Source organism: Plectrocnemia conspersa, unplaced genomic scaffold (genome assembly GCF_051122295.1).
Source record: "Plectrocnemia conspersa isolate PC_06_02 unplaced genomic scaffold, ASM5112229v1 ptg000001l, whole genome shotgun sequence".
NCBI lineage: Eukaryota > Metazoa > Arthropoda > Insecta > Trichoptera > Polycentropodidae > Plectrocnemia > Plectrocnemia conspersa.
Window position 1 is genome coordinate 23,620,237 of NW_028277165.1, and position 16,868 is coordinate 23,637,104.

Here is a 16,868-nt window from a genome sequence, read left to right on the forward strand (position 1 = left end):
TTTCAACCGATCGTATTTATATTAAATTTTGATCTGCGATTCGCCAGAACTGTCTTGAACCAGCATCATATATGTGAAACTTAAATCACAGAAGCAAAGATGCACCAGGAAAGACGCCACAGAGTCACAGACATGAGACACATCAACGGATCGTCCAGTATCATCACAAGAGCACATCATGCCTAATCTTAGCTGCTCCACGAAATCACAGCTGACAATAATACAACTCAACATACTGGCGAAGATTCTATAATGCATGGCGAAGATTCTAAAAGCTATAAACATTCTCATAAAAATACAAATAAAACAAAACTACTAACGTACATATAAAATAAAACTACTTAATTTTATAAATATATGATTCAGTAACAATATAATTATTTGTCTAAAACAGCTAAAAAGTAAATTAAATATTACAGGAAAAGGTAACGATATATTATTTGTCATATAGCCTATATTAATTATCAATAGCATAATACCAACAGAAAAGCCTCTTGAGCTAAAACTCAAAATAATTGCTGTATCATCTATTATAATGCTACTGCGGAATATTATGCCACCTCTATAATGGAATAATATTGATAATCAAGTATTACAAAAGCACATCGCTGAGGTTAACATAATATACGAGTTTTATTTATGTATATTCTTATACCATACATACATTGTATTCCAGCTTAAAAATACATATAGGATGAGCATAAAAAACCTAAATTTTTATTGTGCTATTGTAAATATTGTTTTTCGTTTCCTATTAATTCATTGATGATATAAGTTTTTTTGTGTTAAACAAACATGTATGGTGAGATACATTTCCTTTCGCCCGCTCGCGTGCTGCGAGTGAGTGAGAAGAAGTGGGCGTGCAGAACGAATGTAACGCACGCCCTTATCTCTCACTCACTCTTGTCACTTAACACGCGAGCAAGCGAAAGGAAATGTATCTCGCCGTACGCTCCTAGAGCTATGTAATATTTCAAAAAGTTTGAAAGTGGCGAACCACTTTGGCGTTCTCAGCTTTTAAGAAAGCTTCTAGTTTATTTCATTGCCAATGCATTCATTGCCAATCTAATTTTGTCTTTTAGCCAAGTACATTATTTAAAAATGCAAGATATTTGACAGTTTTCACTGAGTTGTAAACAGTGGTCCACATAGGTATGTTATAACTATGAAAATGAAATATAATGTGTGTAAGGATTATAAGAATACATTGATTAAACTAGATATACAATCTTCGTAATGAAATCTTCAAATTTTGAATTCCCGTCAACGGGCTCCGAGGCTGAAAAGTGAGTTTTTCCTTTTACAATACATAAAAATTATCATTGCTTCTGATTTAATGAACATATTCGTTAGATTTGATGAATTGCAAATAAACCCGGTACGTTTTAAATGTGAACGTGTAATATATCCTTAGTATGTATGAGAATTGAACATTAATGTCGATTGAATCAGCGCCGTCGCCGTGGGATGTATATACTTCCTTGGATGTTATCTAATAACCGACATTTTACAATGTTTACAAATATGTGATTGCATACCTGGAATAATCGATAACCAAAATATCTAAGGGTGGGTTATTTTTAATTCCGATGTAGCAAAATATGTATCTATGACATGGTTTTTTATCAATTTTTCTTCTGTGCAATCATTTCTCTTTTGGAACAGCCAAATTCAGGAAATTCAGTTACATCAAAATTATGTAGTATGTTCTTTATAAAAATATAATACTTGCTGACAGTGACTTTAACTTTTTGTTTATATATACCAAATCTACGTTGTCGTCATATAGGTCATCAAATTGTTCTATCATTGCTTCTGAAAAATAATTAAAAACAATAAGACTCTTATCAAGAGTTAAACATTGAACACGTTATTACTACTAATATAATCCATAAATGAAATTTAAACGACAACTGAAGAACAAACTTAACGGAAGTTACCGTAGAGGATTAAACACGTAGATTGGCATCTCTTCATCTTCTTCAAAGTTGTCGTATACGTCATACTTCAATTGTTTGCCATACGTAAATGTTATTAAATCTTTCATAGCTTTTGAAAATTAACTGTAAACGATTCTATATAAAATGTAATTTTTTGTTTAAACTAATACAAGATTTTTCTTTGGTATGTATACCTTTAATTGCTAAATCAAAATTTAATATTTGATCCTAGAAAGTCAATAGTAATTTTGTTAGAATATTATTCATATAACCAAACACTTCCCGACACACTCATAATATATAGTTTTGATTATATTGTCTATAATTCCAATTGCTACATCATTTTGAATCATCTTCAATTAACACTTTGTAAGAAAGATGATGTAATTATAACATATTTCTCTTTTTATTTAATTGCACCGAAGTGTGCGCAACGAGCGCTTGCCAGATGACAGAAGAACTGTCACATGTAAGCAAATTTAAAAGAAAAATTCCGGTTTTGGGTGCGCTTGAGAGCGAGCTACGTAATTGATTTTATCGATTCAAATTGTAAAACATTTATCAAAATATGTAGAAAAATTATCAAATTAAAAAATTTTTTTTTTTAATTTATACGGTATTTTAAATATTTTATAAATAGTGTGGATTTGTATTAGCTTCTCTATATAGAAAAAAGGTGTACTTAAATTTTGACGAACGTTGACAATTTAGAGAAATTTTAAAATTTCGCTTGAAAAAACATTTCCAACAAAAAGGGGCAGTATCTCAAAATAAGGACTATTCGCATTTCACAATGACAGCGTGTAAAGTGCTGCCTTTAACAATCAACTACTAAACACATAGTGTTGCAGAAATCCCTCTTACTGACGCCTTCGAAAGGAAATTACACAAAATTGTGTAACATTAATTTAAATATTTTAAAATTATAAAATTTCAGAATAAAATTTCAAGATTTATTTAAAATATTTTTTTCAAGCTTAAAAATAATTATTTTATCGCTTACATTTCACCAAATATAGGTGATCGATTGTGTTGTAGCGTCAGTAAGGTGTAACAAAATTTGTATCGTGTGCTTTAGAGCTAATAGTTGGGGCGCAAACCCAATCTTGCCATCTTTCTCAATTATGAATAATAATGAAATGGATAGATCTCGAACTGACTGTGTTAACGCAAATACCGTATAGTTAAATACCACAGTTAAATACCACTGTATAGTTCCACTTTCATGGTGAGTTGACTTTTCTTTTTGTTTATTCTAAATATGTATTTTAAATTATAACAAATTGAAAGCACAGTTAGAATCGAGATTTTTTTTTTATTTAGCATTAATTTTATTTAGAATACCAAAGATGCATTTGAAAAATACTCGTGTAATCTATATAAACAACTTTTGTATATAATAATGTTTATCGATTCCATGTTTGTCGAAAAAAATACATGAACCCGAATTTAAAGTAATCCTCACATGTTGTTTAATATGATTTATCAATATTTATAGGTGAGTAAAGTTTTGTAAAAGTTTATCACAATAAATTCTATATCTCACCAAATATCGTTGATACAAAACTGTCTTTGTTTTTTTACCAACTATTATTTATTCATCGTATAACATAAATTCTTAATGTAAACAGGGTGAGTCACAAAATCATAGTTCACGCTCAAGCGCCGCCCAAACAAACGATAGTTATCGAAGCAAATCGGCCTTTCATACAATAGCCACCGTTTGCCTCTTCATGCGTTGTCAATCAAACGTCGAGTGGCCGCGGACCGCGCTTTGACACGCCTGTCCGCCGTAGCCTTTTGAATATTTAACAAGCGGTGGCCGTTTGACGCTCTTGGTCAAATCAAAAAAGGACCCCGTTTTTATTTGATCCCTTTCACGTACGCAAACATATAATAAACATATCTAAAAATCAAATATTGTATAAATCCATGTATACATATTCACGTGAAATAAAATATAAATATAGCAAAGCGCTTTATTTGATAGAGCGACGTATTTGAACGAATGAGATTGATGACATAAACAAATCGTTCGCATATTTGTCAAACGCGTGAACGCACATTATCAGGAATATGTATTGCAAAGATATCACGAAAACTACTAGACAACAAAAATAAATCTGTAGCGATCATCACTTTTCTCACAAATGTCAGAGAGTTGTTATGAAAAGCTGATTCATAGATAACTTTCAATCACAAGTAGACTTTCAATCTCGTTAGACGAGGTCGGATGTTTTTACGCATCTCGTGCTGCGAGCAAGATTTAGTAATATCGCTTATAATTTCTGTGCACGTTAATATATTTTTTACGTGAACGTTAAAAATAATGCTGCCTATAATTTTGGCCATAGCAGACGCAGCTAATGTCCGCAATTTACTCAACAACATCTTATTCAACAGTCTTAATTATCATGTTCAGGTGAACAGTATTGCGGCGTCTTCCCCTAAGCTCTTCGTTATGCATTTTCCGCGCACATTACAATAACTGAATATTCTTAAAGGTGTATCATAAATGTATTTTATATTGACAATTTAAAATGACTTCCAAGACATTCTTATGTACTATTTTCCAGAGCGAAAATTTAGTTTTTTACGTTTAGTTTTTACATGTTCGCTTCATCGAAATTTTGAGTCTAAAAATTTCTGGGTTGATTGTTGATTCTATTTATATTATTTATTTGTTGAGATTTAGTCTTAATCAAATAAGTTTTACTTTGCCAAAAGTGCATCATCCGTAAATATAGCCATAATATCGGATGATACAGCTTGTATAATATATAACACGTAAAAATGCTCATTGAAGTCCCCAAGTTGATATCATTCTTGTGAAAGTATATTAATTATCCTGATTGACTTGAAAATATCTTTTATACTTGATCTATGGTTGAGTTCAAGTAAAACTAGTAAGTATTGGTTTAAGGAACTTAATAAAGAATTTCTCAAATAGCTAGGGAATAACTGGGAGAATTGATATTCCCCGGTGTGTCATTTTTCTTGATGTAAACACATTATATGTATATGTGCCACAAACGACGTTTTTTACGCTACCAGTATAATTATTATTAGCCATGAGTTTTCGTACTTTTTAAATCGCTTCTAAGTGGGAAGCACGCAAAGGTGAGACGCGCGCGAGTTTGATCATTAGAGATTTAGTTGCAATGGGTCGCTTCACGAGGGGAATAAAAAACGTTCTGATTAAAATAGTCTTACAAAAACAAAATTTTGTACTCATTATCGACTACACAGTGTAAATGAATGCAAGAGTGCTAATTTAATTAAATCGTGGCTCAGAAAGTTCAAGGAGATCATGCCCAGGCGCAAGATACCGAGACTTTAATGCAGGATGATAAAGCAAACTGCCATTCATCCAATGTGACTTCTTAACAAACTTATATTGCATAGATATGAAATTCCATCTCCCTCCCCCCTCGACACGATTTTTTTTATTAATTATTTATATACGTAATTCCGCATTAGTAAGAAATAACTCATTCTGTGGTTATATTTAGAAAAATATTTATCGAATCGAATTGTACTTCATTCGATTCTCACTATTTGTAAATAGTAATATCGTTATAAAAATGCTCAATATGAGCGTTAGATAACCGAATGTTCCCACTGCGACGGCAACGGTACGATTTTATTGCTTTTGACGTGAATTTTTGACTTCTGAGAAGGGATAATTGTTTTTTTCGCTATCCTATTGGTCAAAATTCGGTTTAGATATGCTTCATTCGATTTTCACTTATTGTAAGTCATAATATTAATATAAAAAGTCTTAATATGAACACTAAATAGCCGGGCGTTTTCACTGTGACGGCAAGATTTTATTGCTTTCGACTCTAAACATAGAACCCCTTGAATTATGCTAAAAAATGCATGCTATTTAATGAAATACTATGAATCTTAATGAAATGGAATTATTAAAAAAAACGACCACTGACTGGCTATCTTTTGCCAACCCCCCCCCCTCCCATAGAAAAAACTGAAATGTCGTTCCTGAGTGTTTCTAAACCTGGGTGCCAGATTCTAGGAATACCAGCGGCGGGATGATGGACATTTAACCGACATTTTAAGACATGATTTTCCCAAATTTGTAATTTTCTTTTAGTAAAATAAACATGCATTATCATATGACCTGTAGTTCCATTTTTCAAAAGTGCAAAAATATGCCCCTCCCTGTATATTAAAAATAATTATTCCGTATTATTTTTAGCATGTTTTAGTTACATTAGTTGAAACCCTCGAAAACGCATGGACGAACCGCGAAGTTTTGCTATCACGTAAAAACGCGTGAATGGACCGTAATGTGTTATATCATTATCACTTTAGCTATCTTACATTACTTAGACACATTGCTCAATTTAATGGTAGCATTGAAAAGATATGTAATTTGTGTAATTTAAAACGAAAATTCGTTAAAAATCTCCAGTAATCATATCTAGCACTTATATTTTGATATTTTTGTAGATTTTATTTTGCAGTTTTTTTTATGTAACAAAACTCAGTGGAATGTTATCATTGTTTTTGATTAAAGTTATAATTTCATTAGCATTGAAAGTTCTAAAAATGATCTTCAGATAATTTGCTTGTAATTCTTACGAAAACTATGCAACAATATTTAATGCTATTTCGCATTTCAAATATAAATACAGGATTAAATATAAAGAACACCGCCCAATTACACGGTAAATTGGGAACGTTCTATTTGGGTGCGTGTAATTGGGGATTAGAAAATACTCATACATTTTTTTGCAATACGTACATACGTACGAATCAGGTGCGAGTAGTGAGATATCATCCCTTTGGCCCGCTCACACATAAAGAAACGGGCACCTAAATAGCACGTTCCCAATTTACCGTGTTATTGGGGGTCTACAGTATGTCATGTTTTAATAAATACTTAATCAATCTCATGAGGTAACAATCGGAGAAAAATATTATTTAAATACCTGAGTAATTTTCAAGCAAAACCCCAATCTAGGCTTTTTTAACAGCAAAGAAATAGTAAATTTACATAAAATGGTAAAGGCTACTATTATATATGGTGCTTTTAAAAACCTTAAACAATTTATATAATTCTATACTTCAGTGCAGCATTTATTTTAATTTTTAGAAATGTTTACGTGTTATAAAAGTTGAGGGTCAAGGATCGTAACAAGTAAAATAAAAAAAAAATACAAGGTACATAACGCAATGTTATGCCTTTAAGGGTTTAGAATTATTTATTATATATAGATATGTATATCATATAATTCTAGAGATTCGCGAACGCATCCATTGTTCTTGGGCTTGAGGCTAGGATGTTAAAGTTCGATAACGATATTCTTATATGAGGCACTCACAGTTTACTCAACGAGCTTGTCAGACACAAAAACATTTTCGGCGAAAGCTACAAGGTGCTGAATTAATCTATTTTTTTTATAACTGTATAGTATATGTATGTGTATGAAATTTTTGAACTATTGGGTATAAATTCCAAAATAACGCATTGAGAAAAACTTGCAAAACTTATAATAAATAAAAATATTAAGCAATATATTTATTGAATTAATAAAATATATAATCAAATTTAATAGCAAATATATATTAATTTCTCTTTAATCTTCAGCATTAGCAACGGCTAATATTTTTTCAGTTTTTATTCTGTAACATGTCCTTTTTTCGTCTCTGCATACGTCATAGCCACCGTGTGATTCGTAAAATTTAATAGCGACTGGGTTATCAATCAAAGTATGCCAATCTATCCTTTTGCAATTTGTGTCTCGAGCGACCTAATAAAAACATACAAGTCAATATATTTGTTTTATATATGTACTAATTATATACATACTTTGCAAACTTCTTTGAATATCTTGTGCCCCAATTTCTGCCCCCTTAACTCGGGTAATACGTAAAAATCTTCAATGTACATAGCTTTAGCCGTCCAACTGGAATATGCAAAATTGCAAATGGCATATCCTACGATTGTTTTCGTTTGTATAGATTCTGCTACTATGCAGAAAAAATAAGGATAATCTGAATCGAATCCATCTCGTTTTAGATCTAAAAATTAATATTACGTAGTTTTTATTTCTATCCAAGTTTTAAACCATTTTAATAATGAAATTTTGGTTATAACGCCACCTCTCTATAATTTCTAACAATTAAAAAATCTCATTTTCTAACTTTTGTATTAAAAGTTAATTTAAAAGTTTTTAAAAATATAAATTTCGAATAAATTAAACATTAATCTGAATAATTTACTATAAGCTATTCACTAGCACAGATAAATAATATCTATTTTGAGACGAATCTAGGTCACAAATAGTATTCATTATATTTCAGCGATATAAATACATATGGTAAAAATAAATACCTTCTGCCGTTATTTTCGGTCCATTCGGAAATCCTTCGTAAGTAGCTAAATCCTAAGAAAAGGGTGATAATTATTTTATTAAAATCCTTCTATTTTTTTTTTATGTATGTATGTATTTATTTATTTTTTATTTTGTAAAAAAATGTGTAAAATTACCTGAATCATTTGCATTACTCGGTCCATGTCCTCCCGAATCGCTTTTCTGAAAATATATTCACACATATTGATAATTTTCCACGCAAAACGCCACGCGGTATCAAGTCTTGAGAGCAACTGACAGCTATCAAAAACTGCGGTTGTTCCAACGCAATCTTATATCTGATAACTGTTTAAATTAAAATTTCCAATAGGAATATCAAAAAAATGGAACTTGTGCATAGCAGTTGACGAATAAATAAACAACGCATGGATTTATATAATCGTTTATTAAACATTTTTTGATTTTTGTTATTCTGTTGGGCAGGTTAGGTGCAAACGAGCGGAAGCGAGTGAGCGTTAGGCAGAACATTGAATCTCCCATGAATAACCCTCAACGAATCTATTTAAAATTGTATGTAGGACGCGAAAGTATTTAGAGCGACGAACGAAGCGGGAATAACGACAGAGCACTTGGCTTTAGGCCGCTATCTCACCTGGCCCGTGTCTCCAGAAGCAATGTATGGACGACTTGGACTTAGCTACGTCGCTAAGCTGTCGCCAGGTCAGATATACGCCATACAATTATATACATTGCGTCTGGAGACGCTGCTGGCTACGTCGCCATGGCGTCCCGGTGAGATAGCGGCCTTTTTGTATTGACATCTGACAATGTTGCGAGCCCAACCAAACAAGTTAGCGCTAAAACACCTTGATAATGACTGTATCACTCACTATATGTCAACATAAAACAAACAATAATTCTTGCTATTCAATATAAATTCTGACCAATCCAATTTAAATTCTAACCATTTAATATAAATTCTGACCGCAACAGTTTTAAAATTCTTTTAAATCGTGCGAAACATGACTGTCAACAATTGCATTAAAAAAACAGCTGCGTTTAGTGAACAGAAAAGACATACTTTTCCACCACGATAACGCCAGACCATGTGACATTATTCACACAAAAAAAGAATCGTTCTGAAATGAGAAGTTGTACAACATTCAATATATTCCCCGGATTTAGCACCTAACTATTACATCCATGGATGAGCTTTCGCCCTGAAATATTTTTATAGAGGTAGAATTAATAATTGACTCCAATAATAAAATTATATTTGTCTTTTATTATTAAAAGACGATAACAATTTTGAATATAAGCTGTATATCGTTTTATATTATCACTCTATTACTATTTTGATACGAAAGTATAATCAACCTTGAGAGATTAAATTTAACATTTTTCAATCACTAATTCTTAAGTACATACTAGTGTACTTATATGTCGCAAAGTGAGTGCAAAAATATGTTTTTGACGTAGCTCTTGCGTTTGTAAGAATAAAATAAGTGACATTTGAGATTTTTAATCATAATATATGTATAACATATTTCGATTTAGCATGTAACGTATTATATACAGCTTGTATTTTAGAATAAAGTATTATATTATTTCCCATAAATGTTGATTGACTCATTTTTTTGTAAAATAGATAGTGAAAATATTTCTCTCCTTCATAAGTAAATTCAATGGTTCATTTTTCATGATCATAAATTTAATTTCACTGATTTCATATTAGTAATACAAAGGTTTTTAAAATGTACAACAAATGATAAAAGCATAAAAAATATGATATTTCCTTGGTCTCTTCATATACATATTATTTTATACGTATGTAAGTATCATACATATATGGATGTATATGAAGAGACTAAGAAACCTCATATTTATTTTATACATACATATTGTATCTGTTTGCTGCCTTAATAGCATTATAAGGAATTATACAATTTATTGTTAGTTGAAATAAAACGCTAAATGTATATTTTAAACATTTTTTTATTTAATTTTTTCTAAATATTTTATAGTTAAATTCAAATTATTCATACAATGGGAAAGCCATACATAATAAATGTATGATCTAAAAATTGAACATTTCAATGTACATGTTGATTTATAATACATAAATTATTAAATTACGTCGATTATTTTACGTCCATTTACCAAGTCATTTTTTTCTAGTCCATATGCAGTATCCAATTGCGTGATCCTTTGTTTTAAATTTTACATAAATGCAACAGAGATCAATCATTGACTGATTATAAAATTATCAATATGACTTTTGAGCCACAATTTGCGTTCAACCATTTGTATCTAATATTTACAACATTAAAAAGCGATTATTAAAATAATAATACATAATATTATACAATAAAAATACAACGATGATATGATAAATTTATAATTATCACAATAATTTATTTTACACAGATCACAATAGAGAAAAATCATATAATTATCTAAAGTTTACTTTAATTGCATAATATCTTAAGTAGTCAAATAATTATTTATATTTAGGACTATTAACTATAGATGCAGTCTCTTGATACAAATAATTTGCCCATTATTTAACAATATCATTCCGTAACCATTAAATATAGGTTGGGCTTAAAAAAAGTCATATTTGTGTATTATATATAGAGCTACCGATCTAAATTAATGGTAGCCCTATGTATGAAATTATACATATTTATGGCAAATACGCTACAAACATAAATTGTTATAATAAAAGTGTACCGTGCAGTTCTAACATTAAAAGCCTCGTTGTCTGTCTTTGCACGTTAAATCTAATTATATACAACGTATTTATAACTGAGTGGGCAAATAACACGATTAAGAGGAAGCCATTAATTTAGCTGCTTGTATCACATTGTGCTGGTGATGATACCCAGTCAGTTCTCCGACTCCTCCGTTCGAACCGATGGCTCCGAATCCGTGTTGCAGTGGCGAATTGAAATGATACTGAGAATTGCTCACAGCATTTCCACTGTGGTAGTGATTGCTATAGTTTTGCGAATCATAGGATGACGTAGCATTAGGCTCGCTTTTAATTGAAGTGTTGTAGATCGGTGAAGAGTTTATGTAATTCTGATTCTGGTTAGTCGAAGCATGAGGCATGGAATGATGATGCGGCGTTTGGTGATGTGAGTTTTGATGGTTGTGACTCGATTGTGGTGTTAACAATGGAGTTTGGCCAAGGTAAGGTCTTTGGCTGCTCGTGTTTGTTATTTTTGCTTCCGATGACGACGACGACGTTAAAGGAACAGAAGTTTGACTCAACATTTGCTTTGAATCTATAAAATTAATCAATCTATAAATAAAATTATTTAGTTAATTAATTATATCTATATAAATAAATAGATTTACCATCACCACCCGGAGACGATGGCTCTTCTTTCTTGGAATTGTCTTCGGAACCTGCTCCTCCACTTCCAGCCTTTTTAGGTTTACGTTTTCTCGTTTGAATCCCATCTTTCCTCATAGCTAGGGGTCTATAAATTAAAATAGTTTTTGTTAAACAATCGTTATGACAATTTCATGCTTATTTTAAAGTACAATATTTACCGGTTAACGCCATGCAGTTTAAAATAAAGACCACAAGCATTGCATACTGGTTCTCCATCGTTGTTTCGACGCCATAGAGTAGTGTTTCTTGTTCCACAGTTTGTGCAGCACAAACCCAATCTTCTTGTAGCAGTCTATATATTAAAATATTTATAATTTATTGAAAATGTTATTTTATATTTCACTAACGACATCTATTGGTAGAAACTTGAATAATAATAGTAGGTGTGAAACTTGACTATATTTATTATTTTACTTATGATTTATAAAAAACCCAATTAGGTTATCAAAATTAATAGAAGCATTAACGTATTAAATTAAATTTTAAAGAAAATTGTATAATCTATGGCTTTTATAATAAAAAATATAGGCAGAAGTTATTTTAAAACATATTTTTCTTATATTATGCCCAGATAAAATATATTTTACAATTAAATATTTCATTGCATTAACAATTTGCACCTTAAAAATTTACTGTTTTAATAAACAAATGGTGTTTTATTAAAAGACATGCATTTTTCTGGTTCAAGGAGGAACAAATTCCCCCCCCCCCCCCTCCCCTAATGACGTCCCTACTAAGACCAAATCCAAAATAGCCATGAATGCTTAAAAGTTTGAGAATTTTGGAATGATAATTATTTATTATTGAAATTAAAACTCACCAATCGTTTGCTAGGCTTTATCAGAGGTCTGTTCATGCCATTCATTTTATGGTAAAGACCACATGCGTTGCACAAATAATGACCCGTCCCATCTCGACGCCAAAGAGGCGTCGAGATAGCACCACAGTTCACGCATTCTCTTCCTTCTCCAAAACTGAATTCCATACCGCCATCTAAAATTGTAAAAAACAATAAATATTGAACAAAAAATGCTATTGAAAAAAAATATATTTCCTTCAAAATACAACAAACACTAATTCGTTGAAATTTGTGAAGTATCTATTTATTTTCTATATTCTGTACTATTTAAAGTCATTATTTGATATTTATTTTTTTATGACAGTAGACCTTTTAAAGCGTTTTCAGTATGCGTTTTTAGATACATTTTATATTGAAAGAAAATGTTGGGTTGAACGTGAAAGATATTTCACTAAACTTAGGCAGTCTTTTGTACAACATATATTTTTGCATTGTATATAAACATTTGGACATATATTTGAAATATTTGCAAATCTATATAATAATATATAAAATTAAATAAACTAACCGTAGGGACTGGTCCTTTGAAACTGTGCTGCATCGTATGCGCTCCTCCAGGAACTCATTACCATGGCATTTTGAGCACCGTAAAATTGCGGAGTCAAACCAGCGCCTTAAAAAATATGAATAAATAAAATAAAATAAAAATTATAGACGTTCATATTAATAGAACTTATAAAAAAACTTACCGTATCCATCAGGAGTGGCGTGATGCCAAGGATTCTGCGGTAAGTTTGGATTTCCACCGACAAAATGATGACCGTGTCCGTATTGAGAAGGACCCATTGCTCTCGTAGGAGGTACATATACAGGAGCTTGTATCACTCCAACTCCAACTCCAACTCCGTTTCCAACTGTCCCATCCACGGGATAGTTCACTCCAGAAGACATGTCTCCGTATGAACTAGCTCCGTTGTGGAACATCTTGGAGCAATTCCAGATGTCGAGCATTCAGTTGACTTTTAACTTTTATGACAATCACTCAAAAATGTTTGAAATAATGCTGAGCTGAATCACTTCTTCATCTGCAACAAAAACGTCAAAACAATATGTTATTTATCATGCAGATATATTTAATCGCGGTGAACCGCTTAATAAAGTTATGATTTTATCCGCTAGCTCTTGTATGTATGTCTGTATGTATGTATATATTATATATTTTGCATTTTGATAAACAATGATACTATGTGGGAAGAAGTGTATTATATGCTGACATTTATATCACATGTAATGTCATGCGTGTAAAATAATTATTGATTTAAAATACTGGTATAGTACCAAAAAAATATATAGGAAGTATGATACAGATACTAATATTTAATTTATTATTAAAACTACTTTACAATATTAAAAGATATAGAGAAATGTATTATTTTTAATTAAATTGAAGCTAGTTTTCACTTTTATTTCCTTATTGCCTTTTATTTTTATTTACTCTTAATAAAAGTTATATTTAAAACATATTTTCGGGATAGATTCGAGACTGTTCTTTTTTAGATTTACTTTAAGGAATAACCCGAGAATTTTTGACTTAGAATCAGGGACGTCATTTCAGTTTTTCCAGGAAGGGGGGGGGGGGCAATTATCCAGCCAGCGGTTGTTTTAATTAATAATTCGATGTCATTAAGATTCATAGTATTTTATAATTTGACAAACATTTTTCTGGGGAATACCCCCTCCCTGCCTCCCCGTCAAACTGCCAACTGTATATAAGCTTTTAAAGCAGGAGATTATTTTTTTATAAATTATAATAAATTAATTTTTAGCGCCGTAGAGTACGTTCTGTTATTGTGTGCGTGTACATGTATATGAGAGGGAGAAGCGATGTAGCGTGTACTTCATTGTCTCGCTTTCTCTTTTAAGGACAGTCGCTGATTCGTCAACGCTGGTATTCGTCATTAAAGTGCAGTGTGGCACAGAAGTTCGATCTTCTCTGTGATTTATTTTAAATAATTTTGTGTTGATATTGGTTTAAAACCCAGATATGCTCACTGTCCCATGGGTAGGTCACTAAACTCGTGCCAGTTTTTTATTTATAAATGAAATTTTAAGAGAACAAAATTTCTTGGGCATATCTGGTTTAATTGATATCAAGGCTTCAAATATACAGCTTAAAGTTTTTCGTTCTCTTACCCGTGGATTAAAATATTTTAATTATTTTTCCATTAATCCGTACGTTGTTGATTTTTTTTACACTATTCTCTGTAAAGCTTAAAAAAGTTATTATTCTTATCGTTGCGCCAAAGATAATTTTTTAATTTATTCAATGGATTCTAATGATTTAATAGAGTCGTCGAGCCATTAAACAATCTGCGAATAATTTCTTTCCATATTTTATATCTTTTTGCTTTTGAAGAATAGCTAAAGACTTCATTATTTTTTTTTGACTAGTGAAAGATTTTGAATTTTGCAAATATTTAATTAATGACATCAATGTCTGGTTTCTTCGATTATATAATATATTTTTAATTGCCTGTTGAAATTTCCAACTTAGCTCAGATGTATGTATGGTTAATAAACATATATTTTCTTTTAAAATAAAAAATTGAATATTCTGAGCGGAATTGTTTTGAGCCACACAGTTCACGCACACAATAGCAAACTGGAATCCTTATCCCGAGCGTACTCTACCACTCATATATACATATGTATGCATTATTTTTCTGTTTAATATCTGTTGTAGAGTCGCAATTCCGGCAAACTTTTAAACTATATCTTAGGATATTTCTAATATCATTATTGCTTTACCATGATGTATGATATAAGTGTATGTTATGGGAAAAAAGTATATACAATTAACTAACCCAATATTATTATTATTATGTTAGATATCTATATTGTTTTTTTATATATATTTTACTGCACAATTTTAGGTAGATGTACGATAGAGTTAAAACGTTTGTTTCCTAATGACTACAAATTCTTTATCAGGAGTTTGTATTCCGGTATTGTTAGCGGTTGAATATCGCATTTAAATGACATTTATCAACAATAGTCCTTTACTGACAATAAAGGCTACGTGATGTTAAACTTCCGATTGATAACGTGTTTAAAAATGGACATGTTCTATATTTTATGCACAGGAAAAAACAAGTGTTGTCTTTATTACATTGTTATTAAATTTTATCACTATTAATTCATACAATTATAAAGGCAATAAAATATTTTATGGCTTTTCTATTGCTTTATCATAAATTAAATCCAATTAGGCCCGCGTTTTTGCCAACAAAATTTAATATTTTTACGACCGTCAGATATGTACGAATTTAATGAATGCTTATTAATTACAGTGTTCGTGGCTCATTAAAGGACAGATGCCGTAAAAAAAAGTTGAGAAAAATTAGCTTTGAATATTTTATAATTATAAATTAATAAAAATGTTCATAAATTAATAAATTATTCAATAAAAACCATGGCGAGAAATATTGTGTTTTCAATTATTTAGTATTGCAAATAAAATGAGTTTAAATTATTGTCTTTTTTAAATGAGATTTTTTGCATATGTAGGGTGGGCCGATATTTCGGCCATCTTGGACTAAAATGGATAATATTATTTTAGATTGATATAATACCCCGATAAAACTACTTCTACGCTCTTGCTTTCAAGTGATGTTGTTTTTATTAAATAAGATGTACAGATTTAAAAAAAATCCCTACTACTGGTATTTCATTTTATAATACCGGTAGGCATCATAAGATTCCCTATCGAGCTCGACGGTTTACCGTTACATTCTAATTAGAATCCACTACTATTTGCCTCTCAGCCATACACCGTGGGGGTGTTACCCTGCGCTTCTAAAGAAATATTTACCATTTTATTTTTATTATATAATAATGCTCTTTTCTTATAATAAATATAAATATTTTATTGCTTTTGGAAACAAAAATAGTAGGAATACATTAAATAATGACTATAATAATTATATTTATTTAAAATATCGTTAAAATTCTGCACAAAATTTAAAAAAATCAGATACATAAGTAGTAAAATTATAGAATGAAGTTAGTGGTATTGTAGATTAATCAAATTTATTCATTTAACAATCCAGAACTGACGCCGATCCCCTAGAAATAAAAGTGGGAGTGGTGTCGCATGCAACGAAGAAAGAGATAAAGCATGCTCTTTCGTGTAACGGTACTTCGTCCAGATGACATGGGAATCTTATGAAGCTACCGGTAGTACCGAAGATGAATTTTTGCCCTAATATCGGTATCGGTATTACCAGTATTACAATTCCTAATCGTAATATACTATATTATCGTCGGTTGCTCGGATTATTTAACTAGGTTATTTAAGCGATCATAGATAGTTAATAACATATGGC

General features: G+C 30.8%; 2 protein-coding genes across 2 annotated transcripts in view; both read right to left on the reverse strand.

The window, feature by feature from the left end:
* Nucleotides 1-7,470: 7,470 nt before the first annotated feature.
* Nucleotides 7,471-8,578, reverse strand: LOC148239293 (thialysine N-epsilon-acetyltransferase-like). Its single transcript, XM_088189574.1, has 4 exons — nucleotides 8,458-8,578; nucleotides 8,302-8,353; nucleotides 7,777-7,988; nucleotides 7,471-7,717 (listed from the first exon to the last, which is right to left on the reverse strand). Exons 1-4 carry the CDS (start codon nucleotides 8,521-8,523, stop codon nucleotides 7,544-7,546), a joined length of 504 nt encoding a protein of 167 aa, XP_088045700.1. The 5' UTR covers nucleotides 8,524-8,578; the 3' UTR covers nucleotides 7,471-7,543.
* A 1,682-nt stretch (nucleotides 8,579-10,260) lies between these two features.
* Nucleotides 10,261-16,868, reverse strand: part of LOC148239294 (GATA-binding factor A-like) — a 51,743-nt gene continuing 45,135 nt past the window's right edge. The window contains exons 2-7 of the mRNA XM_088185010.1: nucleotides 13,233-13,568; nucleotides 13,052-13,156; nucleotides 12,505-12,677; nucleotides 11,843-11,976; nucleotides 11,645-11,769; nucleotides 10,261-11,571 (exon numbers count right to left, since the gene is read on the reverse strand). Of these exons, the coding sequence (XP_088041136.1) occupies nucleotides 11,111-11,571; nucleotides 11,645-11,769; nucleotides 11,843-11,976; nucleotides 12,505-12,677; nucleotides 13,052-13,156; nucleotides 13,233-13,494 (1,260 nt within the window). The 5' untranslated portion in view covers nucleotides 13,495-13,568 and the 3' untranslated portion in view covers nucleotides 10,261-11,110. The remainder of the gene's footprint in view (nucleotides 11,572-11,644; nucleotides 11,770-11,842; nucleotides 11,977-12,504; nucleotides 12,678-13,051; nucleotides 13,157-13,232; nucleotides 13,569-16,868) is intronic.